A 24,512-nucleotide genomic window follows, 5' to 3' on the forward strand; every position below is an offset into this window, starting at 1 on the left:
ACAGGTTGAAACACAAGTTAGTTACAAGGATGCGCCCTCATGATCTTGTCACATTGTTAAAATATCATGCTTCATCAACTATCCAAGTCCATTCATATGCTAAACTTGTTCTGTATACATTAGAAAATTTTACTGTTTCTGCTGATCCTGAAATCAATAAAAGCCATGTACCTTTCCACCACAGAGATGTTGATAAAAGATTGGTTTCTGAACTAGATAGAGAAGTAAGTAAAGGAAAAAAAAAAAAAAAATGCAGTAATATATTTTATATCCCAACAGAGTTTTCAAGATTTATATTTATGTGCTTGATCTCATCTCATGTGAAGCCTGAAATTTTTCCATTTAGCCATTTTCACATGAACATAGCTAACACGAACACCAGATCTACTTGCTTGGTTTTTTTCTAAATCTATAATGAGTATTTTAACTAAACCTTTTTTGCTCGGAAGGAGGGGTGAACTTTCATTTTCTATGGAGGATGCCAGAGTTTGTTTTAATTGCAATGTATAATTTGGTTAAATTTTTTTCTTCAGAAGGGGGGATAAAAGCAAAATTATATCTTTTCTAATTTTAAGGAGTATTTTAATTCAATTCTTTGTTTGTTTGGTTCTTCTTTGGGTATCAAATAATTTTTGGTTCTGCATTTGTCAAGTTTTAAGAGTTACTGATAAGCACTAATAGCTACTGAAAATTGTTAAGGAGGAAGCAAGTCATGCCCCAAGTAACAACTTCTTAGAGGTGGCAAATTCACTGTTTTTTTTTTTTTTTTTTTTTGCATCCCGAATTTGAAGGAAAATAGGTAAGGGAACAAGTTTCAAGTTTAGTTTTTGCCTCGGTTCAGAAAAATTAAAGGTTGTTGTGGTCAGTGTCGGTTACAAGGAGGGGGAGGGGGGGTCATGCCCCCTTCTCCTTTTCCATTGACAACAGTATCCGTCCTCATTGTCCCAACACTATGCATAAAATATAAACGATTACTGAATCTTTAGAATTCTTATTTTTGAAAGTAAATATTTTGTTTCATTGCTTATGAAATCAATTAGCAACATTTATTCCAATTAGATGCCTTATTTCTGGTTGAGTTGATATTTTCTATTGTCCCCCAAGCAATTGCAGAAATTTTTGTATCTAAAGCCGTAGGTTTGTTCATTGGGTCATTCTTCAGCATGACCCTCCCCCCCTCCCATAAAATGGTTTTCCATATTTGCCCCTGGTTAAGATTACTGCTGAAGGCTTTAATATGAGATTGACATGTGTGGTTGTACCGAAAACTCACGAAAACAAGAATTCTTGCTTTAATTTGAGCTGCTCATTGTCCAGCTATGAAATTCATAATTATGTGTGTCTGTTTCTATTTTTTTCTGTAATGTAATCAGAATAGAAGAGGAATATTACTTGACTAAAATTAATTCATCGTCAATGTCTTGCAAATCACTCCTGCTGATTCCTATTATTTGCTGTACATGTTACATCAGGCTTTTACTGTACAACGAATTTGATGTTAAGCAGAAGTTACCACCTTTAAGCCAGGGCTAAGGCAGAAGTGCATGCAATATATTGACAGCCCGGTTATGCCGTCCAGAGAGTTCATAACAAGGTCGGAACTGCAGTCTCTGCACAGTATATTGCATGTAATTTAATGCTGTTTGAATTTTGGCAGAATTTTAATCACTGCATAAATATTAATAATAAAAAAATGTACGCATCTTGCAATGCCGATTGAAATATTAGTTCTTTTCACATAAAATGAATTATAAATTGAAACATTTAAAAACTCAAGTATTGCTTTTCTATCTTTCTCTTGCTAAGCTTTACTGAATATTGATGCTTGTGTTACCGATGTCTGTAATGATCATTCTTGAATTGTTATTGACCATATATGAGCTATTTTCTTCGAAAAGTTTGGTATTCAACTAATTAATAATATTATTATTTTTATTTGTAAATGAATAACTCTTCACACATATCAAGTTGAGCACACTATAGTTGAGATAAACCTTATGTGGCAGCATTGTTACAGCTACGCAGATCCGAATCACAGCGTTACGACGCTGCCATGTTAGGTTTGCCCCAACTAAAGTATATTTGAGGAGGTGCTAATCAAAACCACACATGACCATTCGAAACAATTTTTGGAAATTCATGAAAAACGTGTTTCTAATAATCTTTTATGGGAAAATGTATTGATATATTTATATAGATTGATTTAGTCCCATTAATATTCTTAAACTAAAACCTTGAAATGTAGGAAGATCGATACACCTTAATTTTTTAAAAATTAGGACAGGTCTTTGTTTGATTGAATGTGATGGACATGTTTTTTTTTAAAGGTTAAGTTATGATAAAAATGTTTGTTTTTGAACGAATTAAGAGCCTAAAAACGTTGACAGACGTTCACCATAACTTCAACAGCTAATCATAAATCTTGAAAGGATATATCAGCTTCAGGTCACTTGACCAAAATGGAGGTAGCCTATTGTCTGAATGTACTTGTTGTTTTTTGATTGAAGCAAGCCTTTGGACTTGTTCTTGCTTGATTTAGGATGCTAAGTTTTAAAACAATATAAATATGATATGAATTTCTTTTACTGAAACTAACAAGACAGTGTTGTGGGAATCATTCTGTGAAAAATTAAATCTGCTGCTAACTTGATTTTTGTTGAAACTGACATGTGTTGTTTTGATTAGTACCTCCTCAATTGTAATGCATATTTTGGAATCAAAGTTAATCTACTCAGACCTTAAGGATGTCTCATGTTGCCATGTTTCAACGTTTTTTTACTCTCATCACATTTCAGTCTTTTTCTTTTCATATCAAAATCTATATATAGCTTTTTTTTTTCTTTCTTCAAGTCTTAACTGAAATTTTGTCTATGCTTTTTAATTCAACGCTGAAAAAAATATATTTTTTTTTAAATAGAAAGTATTTAAAGATGCTGTTGAGATTTGGAAGAAGATGATTAATAAGGATGATACCTCTGTTAAAATAACTCACGATGTGTATCTCAAGCTTTATCAGTTGAGTAAGCCTAAATTATCAGAATATAATTGTATTATGGTTGATGAAGCTCAGGATTGCAATCCAGGTGAGCATTTGAAATATAATTTATGTCATGAAATTACTATTGAGCTCTGGGCTCTCAACTGGTCCTTTTTTTAGTTTCAAGTCCTTTTTCCTTTAAAATTTCAATTTCATCTTGAATTTATCTGTAAATTATTTCTCTGTAACCTCTTTTATCCATCTTTATTTTTTTCTTATAAAAATGTCTTGTTCACACCCCTGCAATGATAATTTAAAATTTTGAGTCATATGGCGGCATGACAGTGTTCAAAACTATTGGTTTGGTGTAATAAATTCATTCAGCATAGTTTCTTGTTCTAGCCAGAAGTAATTGTAATAATAATAAGAAAAAAAATCAGCCTATTAATCAATTAAAATTAGCCATTTGTAAATAGTTGACAAAGTGACCGATTACTGACCCCTTTTCTTCCTGGGAACAAACACTGAATTTTGTTAAATATACAATACATATTTTAAAAGTATTTTAGTTCTTTGCTTCATTTTCAGTCATGAGAAATAAAAATAAAGAGTTGAAAACTGCATGAAGTTTCTCATGTAAAAAAATTATTATTATTTTCTTTTTTTCTACTAGTAATATCAGCATGGCATTGACCCTTATGAGATTATATTAATATGAGTTAGCAAAAGTTACACTGAGCAAAAAAGATAACTTCCATGATATAATGATATAGAAATAGCAAAAATGAATCAAACATTAATTAAAGTGACATAAACCAGCAAAATTCAGATGTATGCAAGCAGAATGAAAAAATAGTTTATATTATTTAAATGACAATAATGGTTCACTCCAAACTTTTAAAAACAGTTGAAATTTAAAAAGTAAAATTTATGTGAATATTGAAAAGTAAAATTAATTAAATGTACTCTTATCTGAGATTAGACAGACCAGAAGGCTCTATTATAACAGATAAAATTAACTATAGTGCATTTATTAACAAATCATTGTAGATAATCATCTGTTCCAACTTAAAAAAAAAAATTTTTTTTTTGAAAAACATCTCTACATAGTATAAAATGAAGCCTGCAAAAAGCGTCTGTTTGTTTGAATGCACAAAACTGGAGAACTACTGGGTCAATTTTGCTAAAAATTTTACAGTATCTTTCTTTTAGTACCGAAAAGGTTTGCAGAACACTTTGGGAAAAAAAATCGATGAATAGCTCTTTTTTTATTTCAATTTAGGGCCAATTTTCACATACACTTTCGAATATGGGGGGGGGGGATTACTTGCACATATTAATATTATGTATATTGTTGGGAAAGATAGAATTTTCCCGCATGCTACTCAATTTGTTACGATGCTCTAACTTAATTACGGCAGGAGTTATTCACATTTTTTTTAACTCGAATTTTTAAAAATGGCTAAAATTGTCCATTTCTACTTCATGTAAACAAGTAAGCATTTAATCAAATCAAGTCTCAAATGATATCTTTTATCATTCTTTACTTTTATTAAAAGTTCCTTTTGAATATTTTTGATCCAAATGTAATAAATAAGTTTGGTCTTTTGCAATGCGAAAAGAAGCTTGTTATTTAATGTGTATAGTTAAATTCACTTTGAAGTTTCATGTGTCTAACTTTTGCTTTTACTCATAAAACCTCTTTTTTTCTCCTTAAAATAACAAACAGCAATGCTAGATGTTGTATTAAGTCAGAAATTGCCTGTCATACTTGTTGGGGACCCAAATCAGCAAATTTATGGTTTCCGTGGTGCAAACAATGCCCTACAAAGTGTGTCTGCTACACACACCTACTATTTGACAAAAGTAAGTGCTTGCATAATGCTATTTAAGGAACTTGAATTTGTGTGCTTTTATGTGAAATATTTTTATAGTTTTGTAATTTGATTCATTGATGTTAGATTTCTTGTTAGTCTTTTAGATTTGGTCCGGAAATTGCTTACATTGCATCCTGTTGCTTGGAAGTTTTGAAGTTGAATTCTCATGAAACTCTTGTGGGAAGTGAAAAGACATGTAAGATACTTTTGTCTAATGTTTCAGAAAATAATAATCTTCAATGTTTCCTTCCCTTTTTTTTTTCTTGCTTTCTTTCTTTCTTTTGGGCATTTGAATTAGTTTTAGTAGTTATGTGGGCATAGACTCTGGAAGTTTGAAAACCCCTGTTATAAAATATTCTTGTAAAGTTATTAGCTCTAAATAATCATTTATTTCATTGGATTTCATTAACAAATTTGAAACTTTTGTAACTCTTTTTAGCATACACTGATGGTAGAGTTATTGGACAGTATGCAATAATATCACGCACAAATGTTACACTGTTTAATGAAGCTGTTAGAATATGTTGTCTGCAAAACAGGAAGAGATATGAGCCTGCAGTCATTCATGGTGCATTTGCTGGAGTAAGATTTTTTGATATACTTTCTTACTTGGGTTCTAGTTTTTTAACAATATTATGGCTTTTTTACATTTTACAGTAAAGTCTTAAAAATCTGGTGCTCCATTTAATTCAAGTGTTCATTTAAAACTTTGGACCTTTTTTTTTTCATGGTAGCAAAAATGCTGTTATTTTTGTCTATTCACTAAATGTTTTATCACTCGAGAGTCACCCTTTCCCCCACTTTTTAGACTTGATTTTGTGTCTAAAAGGAGAATTAACTTTGTAAAAAATAAAAAAACAAAAGTTTCTTTGAACCATGAATAGCCTGTGTATTATTATGGTTGAGACTTTAAGCATGTGCATATTGTTTTATCATCTTAAAATGTAAGAAATTATAATCCCTAGGACTTTTTTAAATTTTGAATTTTTTTTACCATCTATCCAAGTTTTCAATAATCTGAGGTAATGTCAACCCTACTTTAAATTTTAATGACTACTATAGTATGTAAAACTTATATGGCAGGGTTGTCATGCTCCTGGAAATTGCCTAAATGAAAATTACCTAAAATGGTCAGGGAATATCACAAATTGTTGAAATTTCTGGAAATGTCAGGGAATCCTTCCCAATTTATCCACCTGATGTTGGAAATTGCTGCACCATTTGGGCAAAAATGCTCTGTACAGTAAATGTTGCAATCCAAACATGCGAATTTTTTTGGTAGTTGAGAGAAAGAAAATTCAAGCTCATTTTCCAAGACTGAATCCAATAAGGCTACAAAAATAAGAAAAGAAAAGAAATATTCATACGAAAATCATAAAGTTCTGATTTAGTATTATTACATTTTATTTTGCTTCTTCTGAAAAAAAAAAAAAAAATACAAGCCATGTTTAGCTAGAAGTTACTAGTATTTTCCGCAATTCATGCTCTTATTAGCATCTTAATAGCCTTCATTCTGCATCCCCCCCCCTTTTTCATAAAATGAATATCTTGGTTATTAAAATTTAAAATTTTAAGTCTCAACATTTTTGCTTTTATTGGTTAAAACTTTTTTTTTGAAACATGTCAGCATTGAAACTGGCTTTGCTGAAAATTGCTTAGTGCATTTGAAATTTCAGTCCTTTTTCAAAAAAACAAAAAGTACTTATTGGAAATTGCTGATCCATGGGTGCAAGACCTTCCGTCTCAGGACGGATTTCCGTCTTGGACAAAATTTCCAAGACGGAGGTCAGGACGGAAAGTAATTCGATGACTTTCTTTCAGTTTTTACTAAAAAACGAAAATTTGAGTGTTTGAAAAAAATGCTTTAATTACTAGACCTTTCCATAATCGTGAATTTACATCGACATTCTCTCCATTTTCCGCCATGAGCTTGTTTTGTTTGCAACATGCTTTCGGAGGAGTGACTTTTAGACTCGCGCTGTTTGACTTTTTTTTAGGTAGCTCTGTTATTTCTAATTCACTGCATTGCAGACGGCGGAGTTGCTCGCTTTTCTCGCTAATTTTTCGAATGGGTCGTCTTTCGTCTTTATTTTTCACTTGCTGTTTTCGATCATCCTTACGTTTTTTTTTCTTGCAAACTTTACACGCATAAATGAAAATTATGTGCGCTCTTAAATTGCCTTATAATTGAATCTGAATCAACGGTTGAGTGTGATTGCTGACGGGATGAAATGTTTGCGTCACATCAAAGGGCGTCCACATACCAGGTAAATCGGGAACTATCGGGTATTTTGAAGATTTTAATGCAAATGGGAATTCTGGAAAGAATCCGAGGCAAGTTTCAAGCTGGTTTGAAACACCGACGAGCAACTGTTCCTGCATCTTTGACATGTTTATTCTAAGACTTGAAGAATCACTAAATTCCAATGACTTTCAATCTAACACTCGCTAGAATGAGAATAGGGGGAGGGGGAGAGAAAGAAACGTGAAAAATAGCAGGAGTTTGCGAAAAAACGCTGCTCTTGCAAAGAGGGTAAGTCCGCAAATTAATCCATGATACTGAAGTCTTAACACATTTATATTTTGGAAAATCTAGGGGGGGGGGGAGGGCTACTCAAGGGCTCCAGAATAAAAAAAAATAGAAACACTTAATTTTAAGCCATTTTTGAGGCTAGGAGAGGTTCGGGATTTTTCTTCTGCAAACTCTTTAAAAAAGGTAAAAATGTTTAGGCTGTCTTTCATGATGTAAAAGTGGGGAGGGTGAGGCTTTAAAAAAAATTGGAAATTGGAGTCTTAAAAATACTAATCTAGGCAATCTTTGATGAATTTATGACAGATGGTTTCGGTGTTCTAACCTAAAAATGTTTTCTAACTGATGCATTAGTAAATATTTGAGGCCATACTAAAATGTCTTAAGAGAAAGTGTATATGGGACACTCTCTCGAGAAATGTTTGTAATTGGAAGTCTTAAAACTTTTAGTCTGTCTTTGGCAATGTCAAGAGGAGGGTGGCTCTCTTTAGGCGAAATTCTGAAACTGGAGTCTTAAAAGCGCAACTTTAGACCATCTTTAATGATCGTAGTGGGTGGGGTTCAAGGTCCCCCTCCCCCTTCAAAGCTGAAGTATTCAGAATTCTGCTTTAAGTAATCTTTGGGGGGCTTAAGAAGAGGGAATTCGAAGGTTTTCTCTTGATGAATTTTTGAAATTAAATTTTAAAAACTTCAGTGATGAAAAGGGGGAACCTCAAATTTAAGTCAAATTTAGTGAATTTAGCGGAAAGAGCTTGAGGGGGGGGGTCTCTCTCCCCCCGCAAATTTGATTATGCAGAAGTATTGAATTGATATTTTCGCTATTTTTGAGTGAGTTAAGAGTTAGGGAAATCGGGGGTCTTTCTCGATACATTTTTGAAATTGAAGTCTTAAAACTTTGTGTTGTCATTGGCGATGTGGGGAGGGGAGTTGCTCTTTCAATAGAAAAATAAATATTAAACACAAACTTACACTGCCTTTAGTGTGCCTGCTTTTCACAGGGAGAGGGGGTGTTCCGCCTCCCAGTTCGAAAAATTGTGGTTTCTGAAGTTTTAAGAACTTTGTTTTGAGCTATCTTTGGATGACTTAAGTAGGAAGGAAGTAGGAAGCTTCTGTCAAACATTTTCGGAAATTAAAGTATTAAAACTTTTAGGCGGTCATAAGTCAAGTATATAGGTAAAAGGGTACTGTGTGTGTGCGTAATTGAAAAAAAAAATTTAGAAACTGAAGCCTTAAAAACGCAAATCAATTTGTGGTGAACTTAGAGGAAGGGGTACGGGAGTGCTCTTCCGAAAGTTTTTCGATGCTGAAATATTTAAAACGCTACTTTAGGTTGTATTTGAGTACCTTTTGAGGGACATAATGCAGGTGCCCTCCCTTTTGGGGTGAGCATTCAGTTCCCTTATTGCGCTTTTTAATTAATGAATTTTGGATAGGGTTCCTCGTTTAAAAATGTATCTACTTCACTGAAGCTGTTTTTTTATTGGTAATTTTACCACCTGCTATGATATATAATATTTCTTTTTCAAATGTAGACTGAGGGGGGGGGGGGGGGATTGGTGCGAGTTCATTAATCGCCCATATCCTTCCCTCACCTTTCTTTCTTTTCTGATTTGTTCACGCTATCTTGGGTAGACTTTCCGATCAGAACTGATTTATGTTGCAAAAGTGAAAATCTTATGTGCCGAATGTCCCAAGCGATTTTATTGTTGCAATAAAAAGGTTTACGGTAGGCGAAAAACTAATGGTTTGAAGCCCCGAATGCTTTTACCCCAAACATCATCCAACATCGTGTAACATTTCTTTTTTGGAATTTCAATTTCGAAATATTGCCGAAGGAGAGTTCTTGAACTCCATACCTTCAATAATGCATTCAAAAAGCGTGTAAATGTTTTGAAAAGTGGAGTACGATTTCGTTTTTAAAACTTCACTTTCAACGTCTTCAAAGCTTCAATTTCGGAGAGAGCCAGCGCCCCCTCCCTCTTCCTATAATATTTTTGAAAATCGCCCAATTTTGTGATTTTGGGACTATTAGTTTGAAAAAATTGATGTAAGAGAGTCCCTGAACCTTTCCATTCCCTGAACTTTACCAAAATGGAATACCATTGCGTTTTTTGGACGTTTTAAAAAAACGTCTGGGGGAGAGCCCCCAGACCCCCCATTATTGGTGATTTTTAGGTTTTTGGAACTACGATGTCAAAACGCTTAAATATTGCAATTTAAACTAGGTCCATGTTGTTAGAAAAGTCAAAAGCTAAAAATTCAAAGCAAATACAGGTTCCAAAACTGCCATATGTCAAGATCTACAACATTTATGCTCATATATTTTTCCTTAAGAACGCATGTGGGGGGGGGGGAGGGGGGGTCAAAATATTTTCCATCTTGAACACATCACCAAACTTGCACCCATGTGCTGATCTTTTAAAGCATTTGTAATCAATGTAATTAAATTTTTAGTTTATCTTAACTTAACCTAAATATTGATTACAATGACTGATAATTTTTAAAGCATTATTTAATTCATAAATTAGGTTTAGTTACATCAAAAATATGTTGTATTGGTATCTAATAACTTAAGTTGACTTTCATTGACCTGGAATTTTTTCTAAAAGCAACTGGAAATCCTGAAAATGTCAGGGAATTTCATTCTTGAACTTTTGTGGCAGCTCTGTATGGTTAAAAGTGAAGTACCAATGAATTTTCTATTTACACTAACATAGCATCGTAATTAATACATTTTTTTTTTCAGGGCATTAGAGGTTATGGTTTTGATCAGATTATCGATATTTATAACTTGAGAGCAAATTCTAGAACACGTAAGTTGTTTTTCAATTTTGTTATGCTAGTACTTGCGAAGTCTTTTTTTCATTAGAAAATTATTTATTAATTATTATATTATAATGTATTTCTATCACTTCTTGTTGACATTTCTCATCAGGCTTTTTATTTGCCTCCCCTCTTTAGCTGTAAAAAAATTACAATGCTACAAATATTTCTTTTTATTTTGTGATGCATTCACAATCCCTCCTCACTTTTTATTCCCTGGAATTAGCATTAACAGCTGTGATACATTGTGCCTGCCAAACCATCTATTTTGACAGGGGACTTGCTTTTTTTCACAGATCTACTTTTCTAGTCAAATGAGAAAAATCTTCTGTTTGCCCAGCTTGTAGAGCATTCTGTTCTTCCCTCCCTTTTCTGACTTTCCTTCTCTTTAGTAAATGATTTGATGTATTTGTTGGCAAGTATTCAAACAAAAATCACCCATTTCATGGAACTATGTCATTCAGACATGAATTAACTCCATAATAATACAAAAAATCACCTTTTGTCTCTCATCTCTGACGTTATATGTATTATTCTCAGAATGGAATCACATTGTTCAAGAGTTATAAGATGACTCTAATGTACTGTTATCCATCAATTTTATGTATTTTAAATGATGTAAAGATAATTAAAGTAGGTTTATAAAATCAAACTCTTTTTTTTTTCCATCCTTCATTTTTTTGTTTAAACTTGACATCTGTTATCTATGTATTGAAATGTGCAATCATTTTACATTCTTAACAGGTTTTGAATTTTTTGAAGTGCTTAGCAATCGCCTTCAGAGTTCAAATAAATATTGTTTGATATTGGATATTGTTTTAGGTTTTTAATTTTTTCCCCATCTATCTTGTGCAAGTCACCAAAAATGTTTCAGAAATTAATTTTCAGCTTTAAATTCTCTAAACAAAGAATAGAAATTTAGTTACAGCTTTCTGTTTCATAAATTTTTCAATATTTAATTTTAATGGATTACAAAGTTGATAAAATTTTTTAAAAGAATTTTTCATAAAATGAAAAACTGGCAGCAAATTAACATTTGGAACTTGTGTGATTAATTATTTATATGATCTCTAAAGGAATATTCAATTCCTTTAGAGATCATATAAACAATTCTGGTCAAAATTGAAGAGGGGAAAAAAAAACTGCCAAAAATGCTGTTTTAGGCTATTTTTGGTTCATTTAAAGGAGATAATGACCTCCATGACCTCTCCCCTCCCTCCTCAGGATTTGTGTCTGATTTCTTCAAAAGCTCTAAATTTTAATGAAGAAATTCTTTTAAAAGAACTGTGTTGATACTAATAAATAGTAATTAGAATAAGCTATCAGTAAAATGAACTATTATGCTCAAATTTATTTTCATAGATTCATACTATTGTTAAAAACTGACTTCTCATACATGATATTAAAAACATTTTCATTGATATGCTTAGTTATATACAATCAGACCTCGACATAAGGTCACCCCTTGGGGCTTCACGAAAATGACCTTATAAGCGGGGTGACATTATAACCGATTCATATATATTTTATAACGTGTGTGTAAAGAATAAACATGTATATACCTTAATTCTTTTCAAAACTTAAAACATTCAAAAATATCAGTAATTAGGTTATAACTATTTTAATAGATTTGAATCAATCAAAACCTTTGGAATCAATAAGAAATTTTAAAAATGATTTTTTAGAACTTTCATGTAGAGTAAAGCAGCTTACAAATGTGCCCAAGCAGAGGACTGATGTGCAACTTACCTAACTCAAAATTATAATTAATACCTGACTAATAGGGTTTTTCGTAAATTTAAACACAATGTTTCTAATTGTTTTCTGAAAATTTTCTTTGACTTCTCATGACTGGTAAAAAATTGCAATATGTACACTCTGAGTGCCCTCGTTATTGCTTTATATTTTAGTGTCACTGTCTTAATACTCACTTTCTACTGCATTCGGTGCACTACATGCTACGTTAATAGGAATACAACATTTCACTTTTTAAGGATCGTATATCGCCGAAATTCTTGGAAGTGAATCTATTAAGCACTGAAATCATTTAAAGAAATCAGACAGAAGTAACCTTATAAGCGATTAATATATTAAAACCTTGACCATATATCTGACAAGACATGACATAGAATTCCTATTCAAGGTCTGACTGTATATATATTCAGGGTGTTCCGTTTTAACCTGCAAGCCCTTAATTTTCGCAACCGTTAGTCCTAGATGTGTACTTCCAATTGCAAAAATGTTAAAAATCAGATGCAGAGTTAAGATATTGAAAGTTCGAAGTAAAAATAAAAATACGTCAAAAAATACAAAATTTAACTTTTTATGCGGGCTCCAGGTCCCCTAACTTATGTTTAGTGAAATAATATCCATTAAAAAATAATTCCAGCACAAAAAGTTTGGAATTAGTACAACCAATATTCACCGAGATAGGAAACGCAGCGTTTTGTGACTTACACCACTTTTCACTAGCCTTCAATAACACCTTTAGGGGGAAAATATAGCGGTTAACAAGTATTTAAAATCATATGTGTGCATAAAGTGTGATTTTTCAAATTGTTTGAGGTTTTGTAGTGTCTTTTTGCGAATCATGGCATAATATTTGCATTTATTTTTGAACAGCAATGAAAAATATAAATACTTTGATTTTCTACTTTGACAACCTGCCATTCTTCGAAAAGGGTGATAAGTTCCATTCTCATCTTCTGTATGGTGCCTTAAAATTTTGAAATGGAATATCTCCTTCAGTTTTTGTCGCACAAATGCCGAGATTTTTGTGTCACTAATAGTTTTCTATGGAGATTATTTCTCTAAATATTAATTAGGGGACGAAGGGCCCATATAAAAAGTTAAATTTTGTATTTTTTGACTCATTTTTATTTTTACTTCAAACTTTCAATATCTTAACCCTGCATCTGATTTTGAACATTTTTGCAATTGGGAGTATACATCTAGGACTAACGGTTGCGAAAATAAAGGTCTTGGAGGTTAAAACGGAACACTCTGTATATATATATATATATATATATATGAACAGGGATAACTTATACTGTTCTGCTTAAAGTTTCTTTTGGAGATTAAATAAAAAGTGATACAGCAACTCAATAAACAAACACTTCTAAAAAGTAGACAAACCATAAAATTTTCTAGATGTTGCCCTTTTGGAATTACTTAAAAGGAATGCTGTTATTAATTCATCTAAGAAAATAACCCTTTGAAATCATATTGAAAAAGAAAAGATAGGTTCTTTTATTCATTGGGGTGCAGTCTTTCAATGGTAGACTTCTTTACCCTAATGTTTTTGTTAATGTTGAAGAGAAAACTTTGTTTTAGAAATAACTTGTTACTGATTGACTAATAGTCATATCAACTATTTTGATTGAGTTTAATTTTACCTTTATTGCTATTTAAACAATATCAATAATATGAAAATATGCTCATAAAAAATCTTGTTTCATTTATCATATAGTTTTTCTTTCTTCTCTTTTTCTTTTTCTATTTTAAATGCTTCGATCCTCTTGTTTTTGATTTTGTAAATTTAGCAGTTGTTTTGTCCATGGCTTAAATTGAAATTTTCGTAATTTTATGTGTTAAGTTAAAGACAATTGCTATTTGTGTTGTTTTATTATGTTTCTATTACTTATAAATAATTCTTCTGTAGTTTTAGTTCCTTGATGTGAAAAAAGAAGTTACTTGCTCTAATATTCAGTTATTGAGGCCTAATTTTTCTTGTTTATTTTCAGACTCAAAATTTCCTGTAAAAGACAAGTTCATCTCCAGGTTCAAAACATTTGCTGATTTAAATAACTATGCCAAGAACGCAGACGATCCTGATCTTCTTGCTAAAATTGAGCTTATCAATGCGCATGATTACAAAATTGTGGATTACATTAAGACCATAAAAGAAAAATGCAGTCATCCTATAGAACTTGCCAGTAGGTTTTTAGTTGTCATTTCCTTTTTTTTTCTTTGTAATAACTTTAAAAAACTGTATTAGTTTTAGTTGGAAATGTTTTTACTTTCTTTATGTAACTTATGATTTTTTTAATTGTAAAATCTCAGGATTTGTTTTGCCTTCACTGCAGTAATAGTGTTAAAATGCTATAGTCTGTATACTTCCACAGGGTATCACTGCGGTCTTGGCCCTAAGCCGTACCACTGGTTTGACGGCAACACTAAAGGGCAAGTATTAGAAAGCATACAGCTAGTGTTGAGCATCAGAAGTGTTCTGTTTTCTTTGTAAAAAAAATTAAGTCGGTTAGATAATTCGTATAAAATACTTTAATAATATTTCAAAAATATAAAATATTTTTATGTTTAATAGTCCTACACATCGTTTGTTTTCAACTATCTAACACACATAGATGGATATAAATATAAAAAGAGAGTTGAATTTAACAGCAGAATGGCTTTCAACAAGTCAAATATTTTTGGTGAAATTTTTACTTGAATATTCTACCGTTCTGCATATATAAGTATGTCCAGGGCAGTTAAGGCATTAGCAGTTGAGGGGTTAAGACACCCTTTTTTTAAGTGTCTCAGAATAAAACTTTTTGTGAACTGAAATTTCTAAAAGTCAAAAACAGTTTTAAAATTCAGTTGCATTGACTGTTTTTCCCCCTTTTACTTCAGATTGATAACTTGCATGAATGTATTGCAGGTATTGTTTTCTCTACTGCTCACAAAGCCAAAGGTTTAGAATTTGATACTGTTTCTCTGACAGATGATTACCAAATTGGAAAAGTGCCTGTTGATATAAATAGTAAGTATTTAAAAAAAATAGGTTGCATCCGTATTATTTATAGCAATTTGTTTTCTTTGTGTACAATAAATACTTTCTGTTTAACTTTCTTTTAATAGTCGATGACTGTCAGTCATTAGAAAGATTGACCTTAGTAGACCCCCCCCCCCCCGCCCCCCCCCCCAAAAAAAAAAAGAAAATGCAATTCTGAAGTTATTTAAACAATTCTTTTTTTTTTTTTTTTTGCATTCTTTTTGCTTATAACACCTTCTTTTTGAAAAATGCAATTGCATCGAGATGAGAATCAGATTCTGTTTTTCATTTTGATGCTTACTAAGTTTTTTTACAAGGCAAAAGAAAAGGAAATCTCTTTTGTTCTGATTAAAAAAAAAAAAATTAAACGAAATTCAGTATTCGTTAAAAGTGTCTGTCAAAAGTTAAATGCTGAAACCCTAGCTTATTTTTTATCCTTGTTTCAGTTTTGTGTATTGCAATCAGGGTTTCCGCTACGGTCGCATTTTTCGCATAATGCGAATACACTATCTGAATTGCAAAAATAAAGCAATGCATTTTCGCTTTTTTGCTCAAATAAAAAATAAATTAATTTTTTGAAAAAAGAAGAAATGTATGATAATAGAGAGGAAGCATGCATAGCGATAATCAACTTAATCTTTTTTAAATCTTAGCTAAGATGTTAAAACTACAATTAAGTTCAATAGCTATTAGTCTTATCCAGCATTATTTCCCTGAATGACTGCTTTATTAGGAGGAGGGGACTGCAACATTCTAAACACCAATCGTGTTTTCTTTTTTTTTTATGATTTAAAAAAAATAGCTGTTGTACTTATTTCTTCAAAGATGTCACAGATGAAATATGAATTTTATTTTGAACTGGAGATGAAACACACTGAGGCATATATAAATATATGAGAATGTGTAACATTTTAGCATTTTGCTAACATTTTCCCCTCAATTTTAGCTTTTATGCTAAAGAACCTTTGAACCCAGCTTAAACACTGCTTGTAATGCGTACGTAATGTGTCTTGTGAAGAGCTCACTTTTTATTACAGTTGAACCTCTAAAATTTTGAGTTGAATTTCAAAAAAAAAAAAAAAGTTACACTTTTAGGGTTTGTACGCTCCTTCAAAACTCCTCCAATACTCCTTCATTCAGGAAATTTTTTTAAAGGGCCCATCAAACTCCTTCTTTTTAGTTCAAGATTACAAAATTTTCTTCTATGACAGTAGCTTCGATCGACAACTTAACATCGTCACAAGGGCAAAGGTATAAGGACGATTTTTATATAGTAGTTTCGTATATTTATATTTTTCAAAAGATGAGAATTACAAATTGATCATAGATGTTGAAGGTGAAAATATTATTAGATGACTAAGACATTTCATAAGTGTAGTAAAACATGCTTTAATGGTGCTTGGCTATTTTTTTCAAATTTTTTGATTGTTGCTTTTCCCTCCACCAAACTCTCAGCAGCAAAAGTCACTTTGTCTAATTATTATTTAAAAATACATAAGTATTTTTAAGATGTACTCTTAATTAGTGATTGTGTTAAAAAAGCGATTGTTTAGTAAATCGCAGTTATGGTATTGTAAAAAGGGTCATCCACATTAACAAGGATACGTTAACAGGGTCCCTTGTCAGTTATGTCACCAAGCCCCTTCCGTCCCCCCCCCCCAAAAAAAAGAAGAAAAGGGGAAAAGAAGAAAAAGGGGGGGAGGGAGAAAAGAAAACGGAAAAAAAGAAGAAAAAAAATTGAAACTGCTTACTAGAAAACAATTAACTCTATTTTAAGTGCCATAAAAGTAAATATCAAAAGATTAAATTTCACTTAAACTTTATGTTTTCTCTTCTTTGGAGTTCCCCACCCCCTTTTTCTTTATTCTTTTTCCTTTCTTCTTTTCTTCTTTTTTTTTTGCGTTATTGTCGCTGGCCCCTAGTTTCCAACTAGGCTGACATTGTCTCTCGTCGGGCCTGTGCCTTGAGGGAGAGACGGATTCATGAAATTGTGACAAGGGGAAGAGAGATGTTGACAAAAATTGACATAGCACAGTTCAGTTATTATAATGATATGACATATGACAAGAGGAGTAGCAAGGTGAAGTTTGACACTTTGACAAAGGGGAAGGGAGTTGAAAATGTTGAAAAAAAAATGCAACATCATTTAAGGGTAGCCTATTACAGACCTGCCAACTCTCCCGTTTTTCACGGGAGACTCCCGTTCTTTACTCCATTCTCCCGGTTGTACGTTTGAGTATCCATTTCTACCGTTTTTTTTATTTTTTTCGGGTTTTTTTCTTTTTTTTAAAATTAAACTTAATTTTCTTCCTTAAAATAGTTACTCACAGCCCTAATAGATGGCGTGGCTAGCAGAGCAAACCTGCACTGCTCAGTGAGCTCATGTTCGACGAGCACGACCGGTTAGTTAATCACGTGACAGCTAATGATCACATGCTCCAATCAACCAATCAACTGCTTAGAATGGTAACGGATGCGGTAACCGATTGATCATAGAACGCTGCGGTTAGTAACCGGTTACTTACCGATCGACCGGTGCGGTTTGTCGAACGCAAGGTGAGTGGCAAACATCCGATGGGTGCGTTCGGAGTGTCGACCGAAATGCTTCCGGAGATGGTATTTTGGTTTAACTCTACGTTCGCACTTCCACTTCTATCTCACGCATGCGCCGTTGCCAGTTTTCAGACGCATGCTAACTGCGCCGCGTGTTTTCACCATGATCTACACCGTGCGTTGTAGTTTAACATTCATCTTTAGCGATGTCTGAAAAAAAAAAAATCTACAAACAAAAAGAGCGATTATACGAGTGAATTCTCTTTCATGAAAAAATTAAATAAATACTTGTTATAACAGTGTTTTTTACTTAGTATAGCGTCGTTTAAAATCTCCCTTTTTCTCCCTTAAAGCTTTGACTGGATCTCCCGTTTTTTCTTTTCATAAGATTGGCAAGTCTGCTATTATTACTCCTTCAAAATCTCATTTTACTCCTTCAGAACTCCTCCAAAACTCCTTCATTTTGTTTTTGAAATTGAGTATGAACCCTGACTTTATTTTTTATGTACTAGTTTCTATGTATATATACTATGTATACTAGTTTCTATGTATATATGTATCTTATGAACTTACATAAAAAATACGTTAATCTTTCTTGGATATGTTGCATAGAACATCGATCCTCTTTTCTCCCACAATTCTTATTTAAAAATTCCATTAGGGTGGAATACTATAATTATTTTTTAGCATTAGGAGGCTCTGTAATCCATTTTTCACCCTGAAAATAAGTGTGTGAAATCATTGAAAACAATACCATATTAAATTTTTGTCATTGTTAGAGTAAAAAAATATTTAAATTTCATGCAACATACCGACAGCCGGGTTATCCCATCCACACACTGCTATTTTGTCTTAGTTTGGACTTGTCAGTCTAGAATAGGGAATAACTGAACTGGAGGCAGATGTCATCTCATTGAAGCTGAATGTGTTAACAAACTGTTAGATGAAGTAAATTTATCTCACCAGTGAGAGTTCATAGATATTGTGCGGCTCAATTCCTAAATTGAAGGCAAAGCATATTAGAATTGTTTTATAATCTTTATTAGATGGGAAAAAAAGTAATTGACTAGGCATACATGACAAAGTACAGTAATTTTAGTGCATTATTGTAAGAATAGGAGATTAGTTTATCCTTATTTAGTGAATATAATGTAAGGTGCTGTTGCACATATTGATTTTTTAGATCCAGCATGGTCTGAAGAAACTAGTGTATTGTATGTTGCTCTAACTCGAGCCAAAAAATCTCTACTGCTTCCTGAAAAGTTGCTTAAAGTTCTTCATATAGCTCAGGCAAGTATTGTCATAGTTGAAATTTTAAAATTTACTGGTCTTTAGCTACAGTCATGTTCAAAGCCCCTTTGAAGAACTCTTTCTTCCCTTTTAGGCCTCCTAAATTTCTTTTTTTTTTTTTTTTTTTTTTTGCCCTTTGAACCTTAAAAGCTTGTTTTTTTTTTCATCAAATATTTTTGTTAAAAATTTTAAAAGAAATTTTTTTTCTCATTAGTTTTTCTATTTCCTTTTAAAAAATTTTAACTGATTTCTATATTTATTTTTAAAAAAAATCAAAGCTTGGGTTTAATTTTTTGTTTGTTAATTTAATCATTACATTTTGAAAAGACTGATTTGTCTTAAAAGAAAATGTATCAATTTACTGGTCAATATTGATTGCATGTTCATCAACATATTCTCATCTGACTACAACATGTTTCTGCAAACAATTTTCTTATCCTTACATTTTTTTATCTTTTCATTGTTTTCATGAGACCTCTTTAGAATGTAAAGTAGTTTTTTTTATTTTAATTTCATCAATTAATTCTAAATGAGCTTGATGGACAACTGCTGGGTTATTTATATGGAGGTCCATAATATACATTTTGGAAAATTAAATATTAAAATGTGATGCAACTTTCAAATTATATTTCTTATATCTGTTCATTTAATATTATATTATTTATTTTTAGTTCATTTGTTTATTTATTTTTAATTCAAACTAATCTATAATACAGTAGACCCTCGCTTTATGCGGGAGTTATGTTCCACGGAAATACCGCACAAATCAAAACCGCATAGTAAAATAGGGGTTAGGTTCAATAGATAAAAAAAAACTTCATTTTAGTGATGACTAATTGTATAATAAGTTTAATATGTACTTATATCTTTCTACACACAACATTTATAAAAGAAAACATAAATTAATTTTGTGCTCTGATTATAAAAAGGAGCTGGCTATGATAGTCTTTTGGCAGTTATTAAGAATTTTTCTCTGTAGTCCTTTGCAGAGCATTAACGCATCCATGATCACTTGCATCATTTCCATGTTGGAATCTTCCTTCACGAACAAATCAGAAAGATCATTTCTATTGTCAAGGAATGACTCAAAATTTTCAATGTTAACATTTTTCGTTCTGTGTCATCAATGTCGGTATCCTGTGAGTTCTGAATTGTGTGAGTTTAATAACCTGGAAAGAGCGCTGGAAGCAATCCCATAAAATGTCTCCAGTGGCCCAAGCTCGAGTATTAGCACACCAAAATGCACTTTTTTTTAGGTGTAATCTTTAGAAGTTTGGATTTTGAAAGAGGGGAACATTTTATCTGTTTGCATTGCCGCATCCGCATAAAACCGAAACTCTTCCGTGTGAAATATTAATAACTGTGTCAAATCTAAAACCGCGTAAAATGGGGGGTCTACTGTATTTAAGTTTAAGGTTATCGTTTACCATGTTTTTTAAATTGAAAGCATGATTTGTTTTCTTCATAGTCGTAGTGCTTTTCAAAACAGTTTCAACTAATTTTGTACATAGTAATTTTAACTGAAAAGCTGGCAATGTATGCCTTATAACAGGGTGTCGATTATTTAAATCTGATTTAAGTCATGATTTAAATCAAATGATTTTATTTTAAACCAATGATTTAAATCATTTTTCAACTTTAGCTCTAAAATTCCTCTTGAAAATTCTAAATTCCACATGTTCTGATTTTTTTTCTTAGTCAGTGCAACCTTTATCCCTTACTTTTTATTTTGATCCTGAGATTCATCTTCATTTCGTTGTTCTTATCTTCTCAAAGTCCTTCTCCTTATTCAAATTGAAAACTTAAAATTTTGGTTTGTAGCCAGTCACAAGATGACTTTTAAGTTTTGGTCATTACATTTTTATTGTTAATAGCCTTTTTATCCAGAACTTTCTGTCTTTGTGTGTGTGTGTAAACAATCAAGCAACCTTGTGACACAAATGGTTAATTTTAATATCAGTATTGGCAACTGAAGTCAATTGCTCAGTGTATACAGATTTTTAAAAAGTATTATAAAGGAAACTTAAAAACTCTGGCATTGTTTAACATTGTTTCATTCATCAATTGTTGTGCAAATTTAAAGCACATGCATAAAATATGCTGTAATTATGCATCTAAACAGCACATGTGCATTTTTATCTTCTTTCAGGAAAGTCAGCAAATAAAAATTTGCAACCGTCTGGTTTTCAGATACCAGCACTTTTCATAATAACATCTAAATAAATTCCCTTACTTTTACATATAAATTATTTAGCAACATAACTAAAATAAACTCAAAATTCCAGTAGTATTTTGTTCTAATGAAACCAATTTGTATTTAAACTTCATTGGAAATCCAAAAATAGTTACTAATTGTTAGTAAGGCATTCATTAACTTGATTTTTTTTTAAAAATTTAACTCTTTAGGAAAAGTTTGAGTATCCTGTATCATCAAAAAGTGTTTTGCAATCTGAACCATCATTAAAATGCATCAATTGTCAAGAAGACTTTGTACCTCATACTACTCTGGTTCTAAAGCGTCGACAAAATCTTTTGGTAATTACTGTCTCTTTCCTTTGTTGATTCACTTTAATATTTTTGCTATTGTGACTTATGCTTTATAAATTTCTATGCAATCAGAATTTAGCAATGTAACCTATATGCTAGTTCATCATTTAGAGTAAAAATTATGCTGCATGGATATAACTTGTGCAATAAAAGTCTTCAGAGCTGAAAGGTTAATTCATTCATGTAAAAAAATTACAATATTTTTAAAAGTTTTAATTTCTGGTATTATTGATGTAATTTTTTTAAATTACTGATAAGAAAATAAGTTATTCGTATTTACTGTACAACCTCGTTGATCCAGAATAACTGGAGCCAAAGACAGCACAGAGAATCAAAAATCTATCATGATTCTCATTGGTCAGGGAAACTTTGAAGTCGCCAGAAAATTTTATTTTGATCAAGGAAGTCAGGAGATGATTAATTTTGTCAGAAACCTGGGAAATTGAAAATATACGGAAAAATAAAACTATCTTTTGTATCATTTAGAGCTACAGTAAGTTGGCTACTATGTTCTTTAGCCACTGCTTTGAAACCAGAAGAAATGTAGATCTTAAGTGCATACTTAACCAAAGATTTACCATTTCAGCCAGAAGAATCATTACAGAAAAAACTTTAAAATTCTGATATTAAAATGCTTAAGACTTTGATTTTACTGGTGTTCCAAAAGAAATCATAATTTTTATAAGCTTATACAAAGCTGTAAACTTGAAAATCACTTGGAATTTCATCTGGAAAAGTCCGGGAATTTCATTTTTAAATATGAGTGAGAACCCTGATCTGGATAAGCAAAACAAATCCTTAAATAAGGGAGCTTACCATTTATTATGATAACAAAAAGTGTTTTGTAACAAAAAACACTTGGTGATTAATTAGACAGGTGATTAATTAAAGAATTAATCACCTGACTTTTGTCTCAAACAAATGGTGTTTGAATGAAGCAGTCACCCAAAGGCTTTAACATTAATCAATCAAAATAAAAAGTGAATGTTTGGCGTACTTATAGCTCCGTTTTTGTTATCATAATTTAAAATTAATATTTATGTGAACTTTAATTTTTTTACAAAAATCTACTAATTTAATTCAGATTAATGAAGGCTGGAAAAACAAGGTGGTATTGTACTATGAGTCAAACATTGCTTGAAAGTTCTGCCACTGCTTCAGTTCAAGAAAATGTTTACATTGCCTTTTCAGACAAGACAAAAACATTTTTTTTTTCTTTTGAATTTGTGTTAGTTAGCAAAGTTAAAGTGTTTTTGAAAATCTTTTTCAAATTTGTAGTCATCCTGTTTCTTTTTAAATTATGTGCTTTAAATATTAAACAGCTAAATTTCTTTGCTTTTATTTATCTAGTCTAGCAATCGTCAAATTAAAGGTGGCGCCTTATGCATGAAATGTGGTACAGAACCTTCAACTAGACCAGAAATAAGAGTGGAAATGGTAGTCATGTATTTGGACCGAACAAATGACTTTCATCATCAGAGCATGTCCGCTCTAATTGGTCCTTTGCCTGGTGATCCGCCAATTAACCGTAGTGTTGAAGTTTTCAATGACATGGATATTGTGTATGTTATCAATGTGAATGTGTAAATAATTCCAAATTTGATGTGTATTGAGGGTTGGTTTTCTTCTGTAACCTATGTGATGATTTCTTCTAAAAATTTGAAAAGAAGTTGTGTAAAGTGTATATTCACTTCTTCTATCATGCATCTTGTAACTTTACAAAGTTCCAATAAAGTCACTTGTATGCTGTTCAATTTTCTCAGCATAACTGAAGTTCTTTTTTCGTTTTTTAGCATGTCCTTTGTATTTATCTAATCAAAATATCATATTTTGATATTTTGAACTCTTGCTTTTTTTATTTTCAAGTAATACATGCTTTTTGCCCTGTTAGTGCTGCATAACTTAATTTTCTATTTACAACCTGGTTGGAGTTCCATGACTAACTCATAAAGGGAAAGGGGGGGGGGGGTATTTTAAAAAATAATGAATGATACAAATGTAAAATTAAACTATGGAGTCATTATTTATTTACATATGTAAAAAATAACTGTCGATGTTGTTTTCTTTCTATGAATTCTTCCTTTTTTCCCCACTTGGGCACAATAATACACTTTGGATCTAACATGTTATATTTTAATTTTTCACTAAACATTTGTAAATTTTATGAAATGATACTTTTACTAATATGTTATTCCTTATCATTTGTTCTCTCTATTTATTTCAACTTCATTTACATTGATACTTTGAAAATTTATGGCTGTATTTGTTTATCAATTTGACTTCTGCATTTAATAAATTATTTATTAGCTATGAAGTTCATAAATTTATTTTCTATAGTTCGGGACAACAAATTATTCTGCATATTTGTTGATTTTTCTGTAAATGCCTTTTTTTTTTTTTTTTAAATCACAAAAGCATGTAACATACTTGATACAGATGCATTACATTTCCACTTTTTAAATAAAAAACTTCTTCTTTTATCGAAGTTAAGTGAGTAAGAATTAGTTCATATATTCCTAAGAGAAGAATCTGGGGCCATTCTGTTCAGGCAATTTGTGATATCTCTTCAGAAAACTTTGAAAAGTCATCAACATCAAACTGCCAAAAGAAGTTTTTCTTGACGTCTAAAAAAAATTCTCGTAACAAACTGTGTTTTGTATCTATGGGAGTATTTACAAGTATTATCTGCTTCACATATGAATTCCTCTTTCCTTTTTCTTTTCTTCCCCTGATTATTCTTCTTGCTCTTTCGAAAACAGTTCTTTGCTTTGCATTTTCATCTAATTTCTTCCGTTTGAAGATCAGCTTTTTTTCTGGAATAAATTGTAGCTTTGCATGTTAATCTTCCTTCTTAACTTAAAATTGTTATGGGGGAATTTCTCCCTTCCTATAAAATGCTAGTAGGTTTTTTAATGTGAATGCTTTACAAATATGGATGAGTTTTTTTTTTCCTTTTCAAATTTTGAAATGTCTAGCAGATTCATGCTCAACAAATAGTGTACAGAAGAGACCATTTGAATGCTCCAGAAGTATTGCTTATGTAGATATGTATTACTCTTTTTCTACATAAAAGTTTTTATTGAATGTATGCATGTTTATATATATATATATATTATGGGACCATTGCCTTAATTACATGAT

At 31.5% G+C, this 24,512-nt stretch overlaps 1 protein-coding gene across 1 annotated transcript in view; it reads left to right on the forward strand.

Annotated features, from left to right (window-relative positions):
* LOC129229636 (F-box DNA helicase 1-like) overlaps nt 1–23,722 on the forward strand; it is a 60,616-nt gene extending 36,894 nt beyond the window's left edge. The window contains exons 10-20 of the mRNA XM_054863990.1: nt 5–224; nt 2,918–3,083; nt 4,707–4,843; nt 4,951–5,050; nt 5,294–5,436; nt 10,131–10,197; nt 13,951–14,142; nt 14,868–14,969; nt 18,718–18,824; nt 21,231–21,359; nt 22,722–23,722. Coding sequence (XP_054719965.1) covers nt 5–224; nt 2,918–3,083; nt 4,707–4,843; nt 4,951–5,050; nt 5,294–5,436; nt 10,131–10,197; nt 13,951–14,142; nt 14,868–14,969; nt 18,718–18,824; nt 21,231–21,359; nt 22,722–22,958 — 1,600 coding nt within the window. The 3' untranslated portion in view covers nt 22,959–23,722. The remainder of the gene's footprint in view (nt 1–4; nt 225–2,917; nt 3,084–4,706; nt 4,844–4,950; nt 5,051–5,293; nt 5,437–10,130; nt 10,198–13,950; nt 14,143–14,867; nt 14,970–18,717; nt 18,825–21,230; nt 21,360–22,721) is intronic.
* Nucleotides 23,723–24,512: the final 790 nt, after the last annotated feature.

This window comes from Uloborus diversus, chromosome 9 (assembly GCF_026930045.1).
Source record: "Uloborus diversus isolate 005 chromosome 9, Udiv.v.3.1, whole genome shotgun sequence".
NCBI classification, from domain to species: domain Eukaryota; kingdom Metazoa; phylum Arthropoda; class Arachnida; order Araneae; family Uloboridae; genus Uloborus; species Uloborus diversus.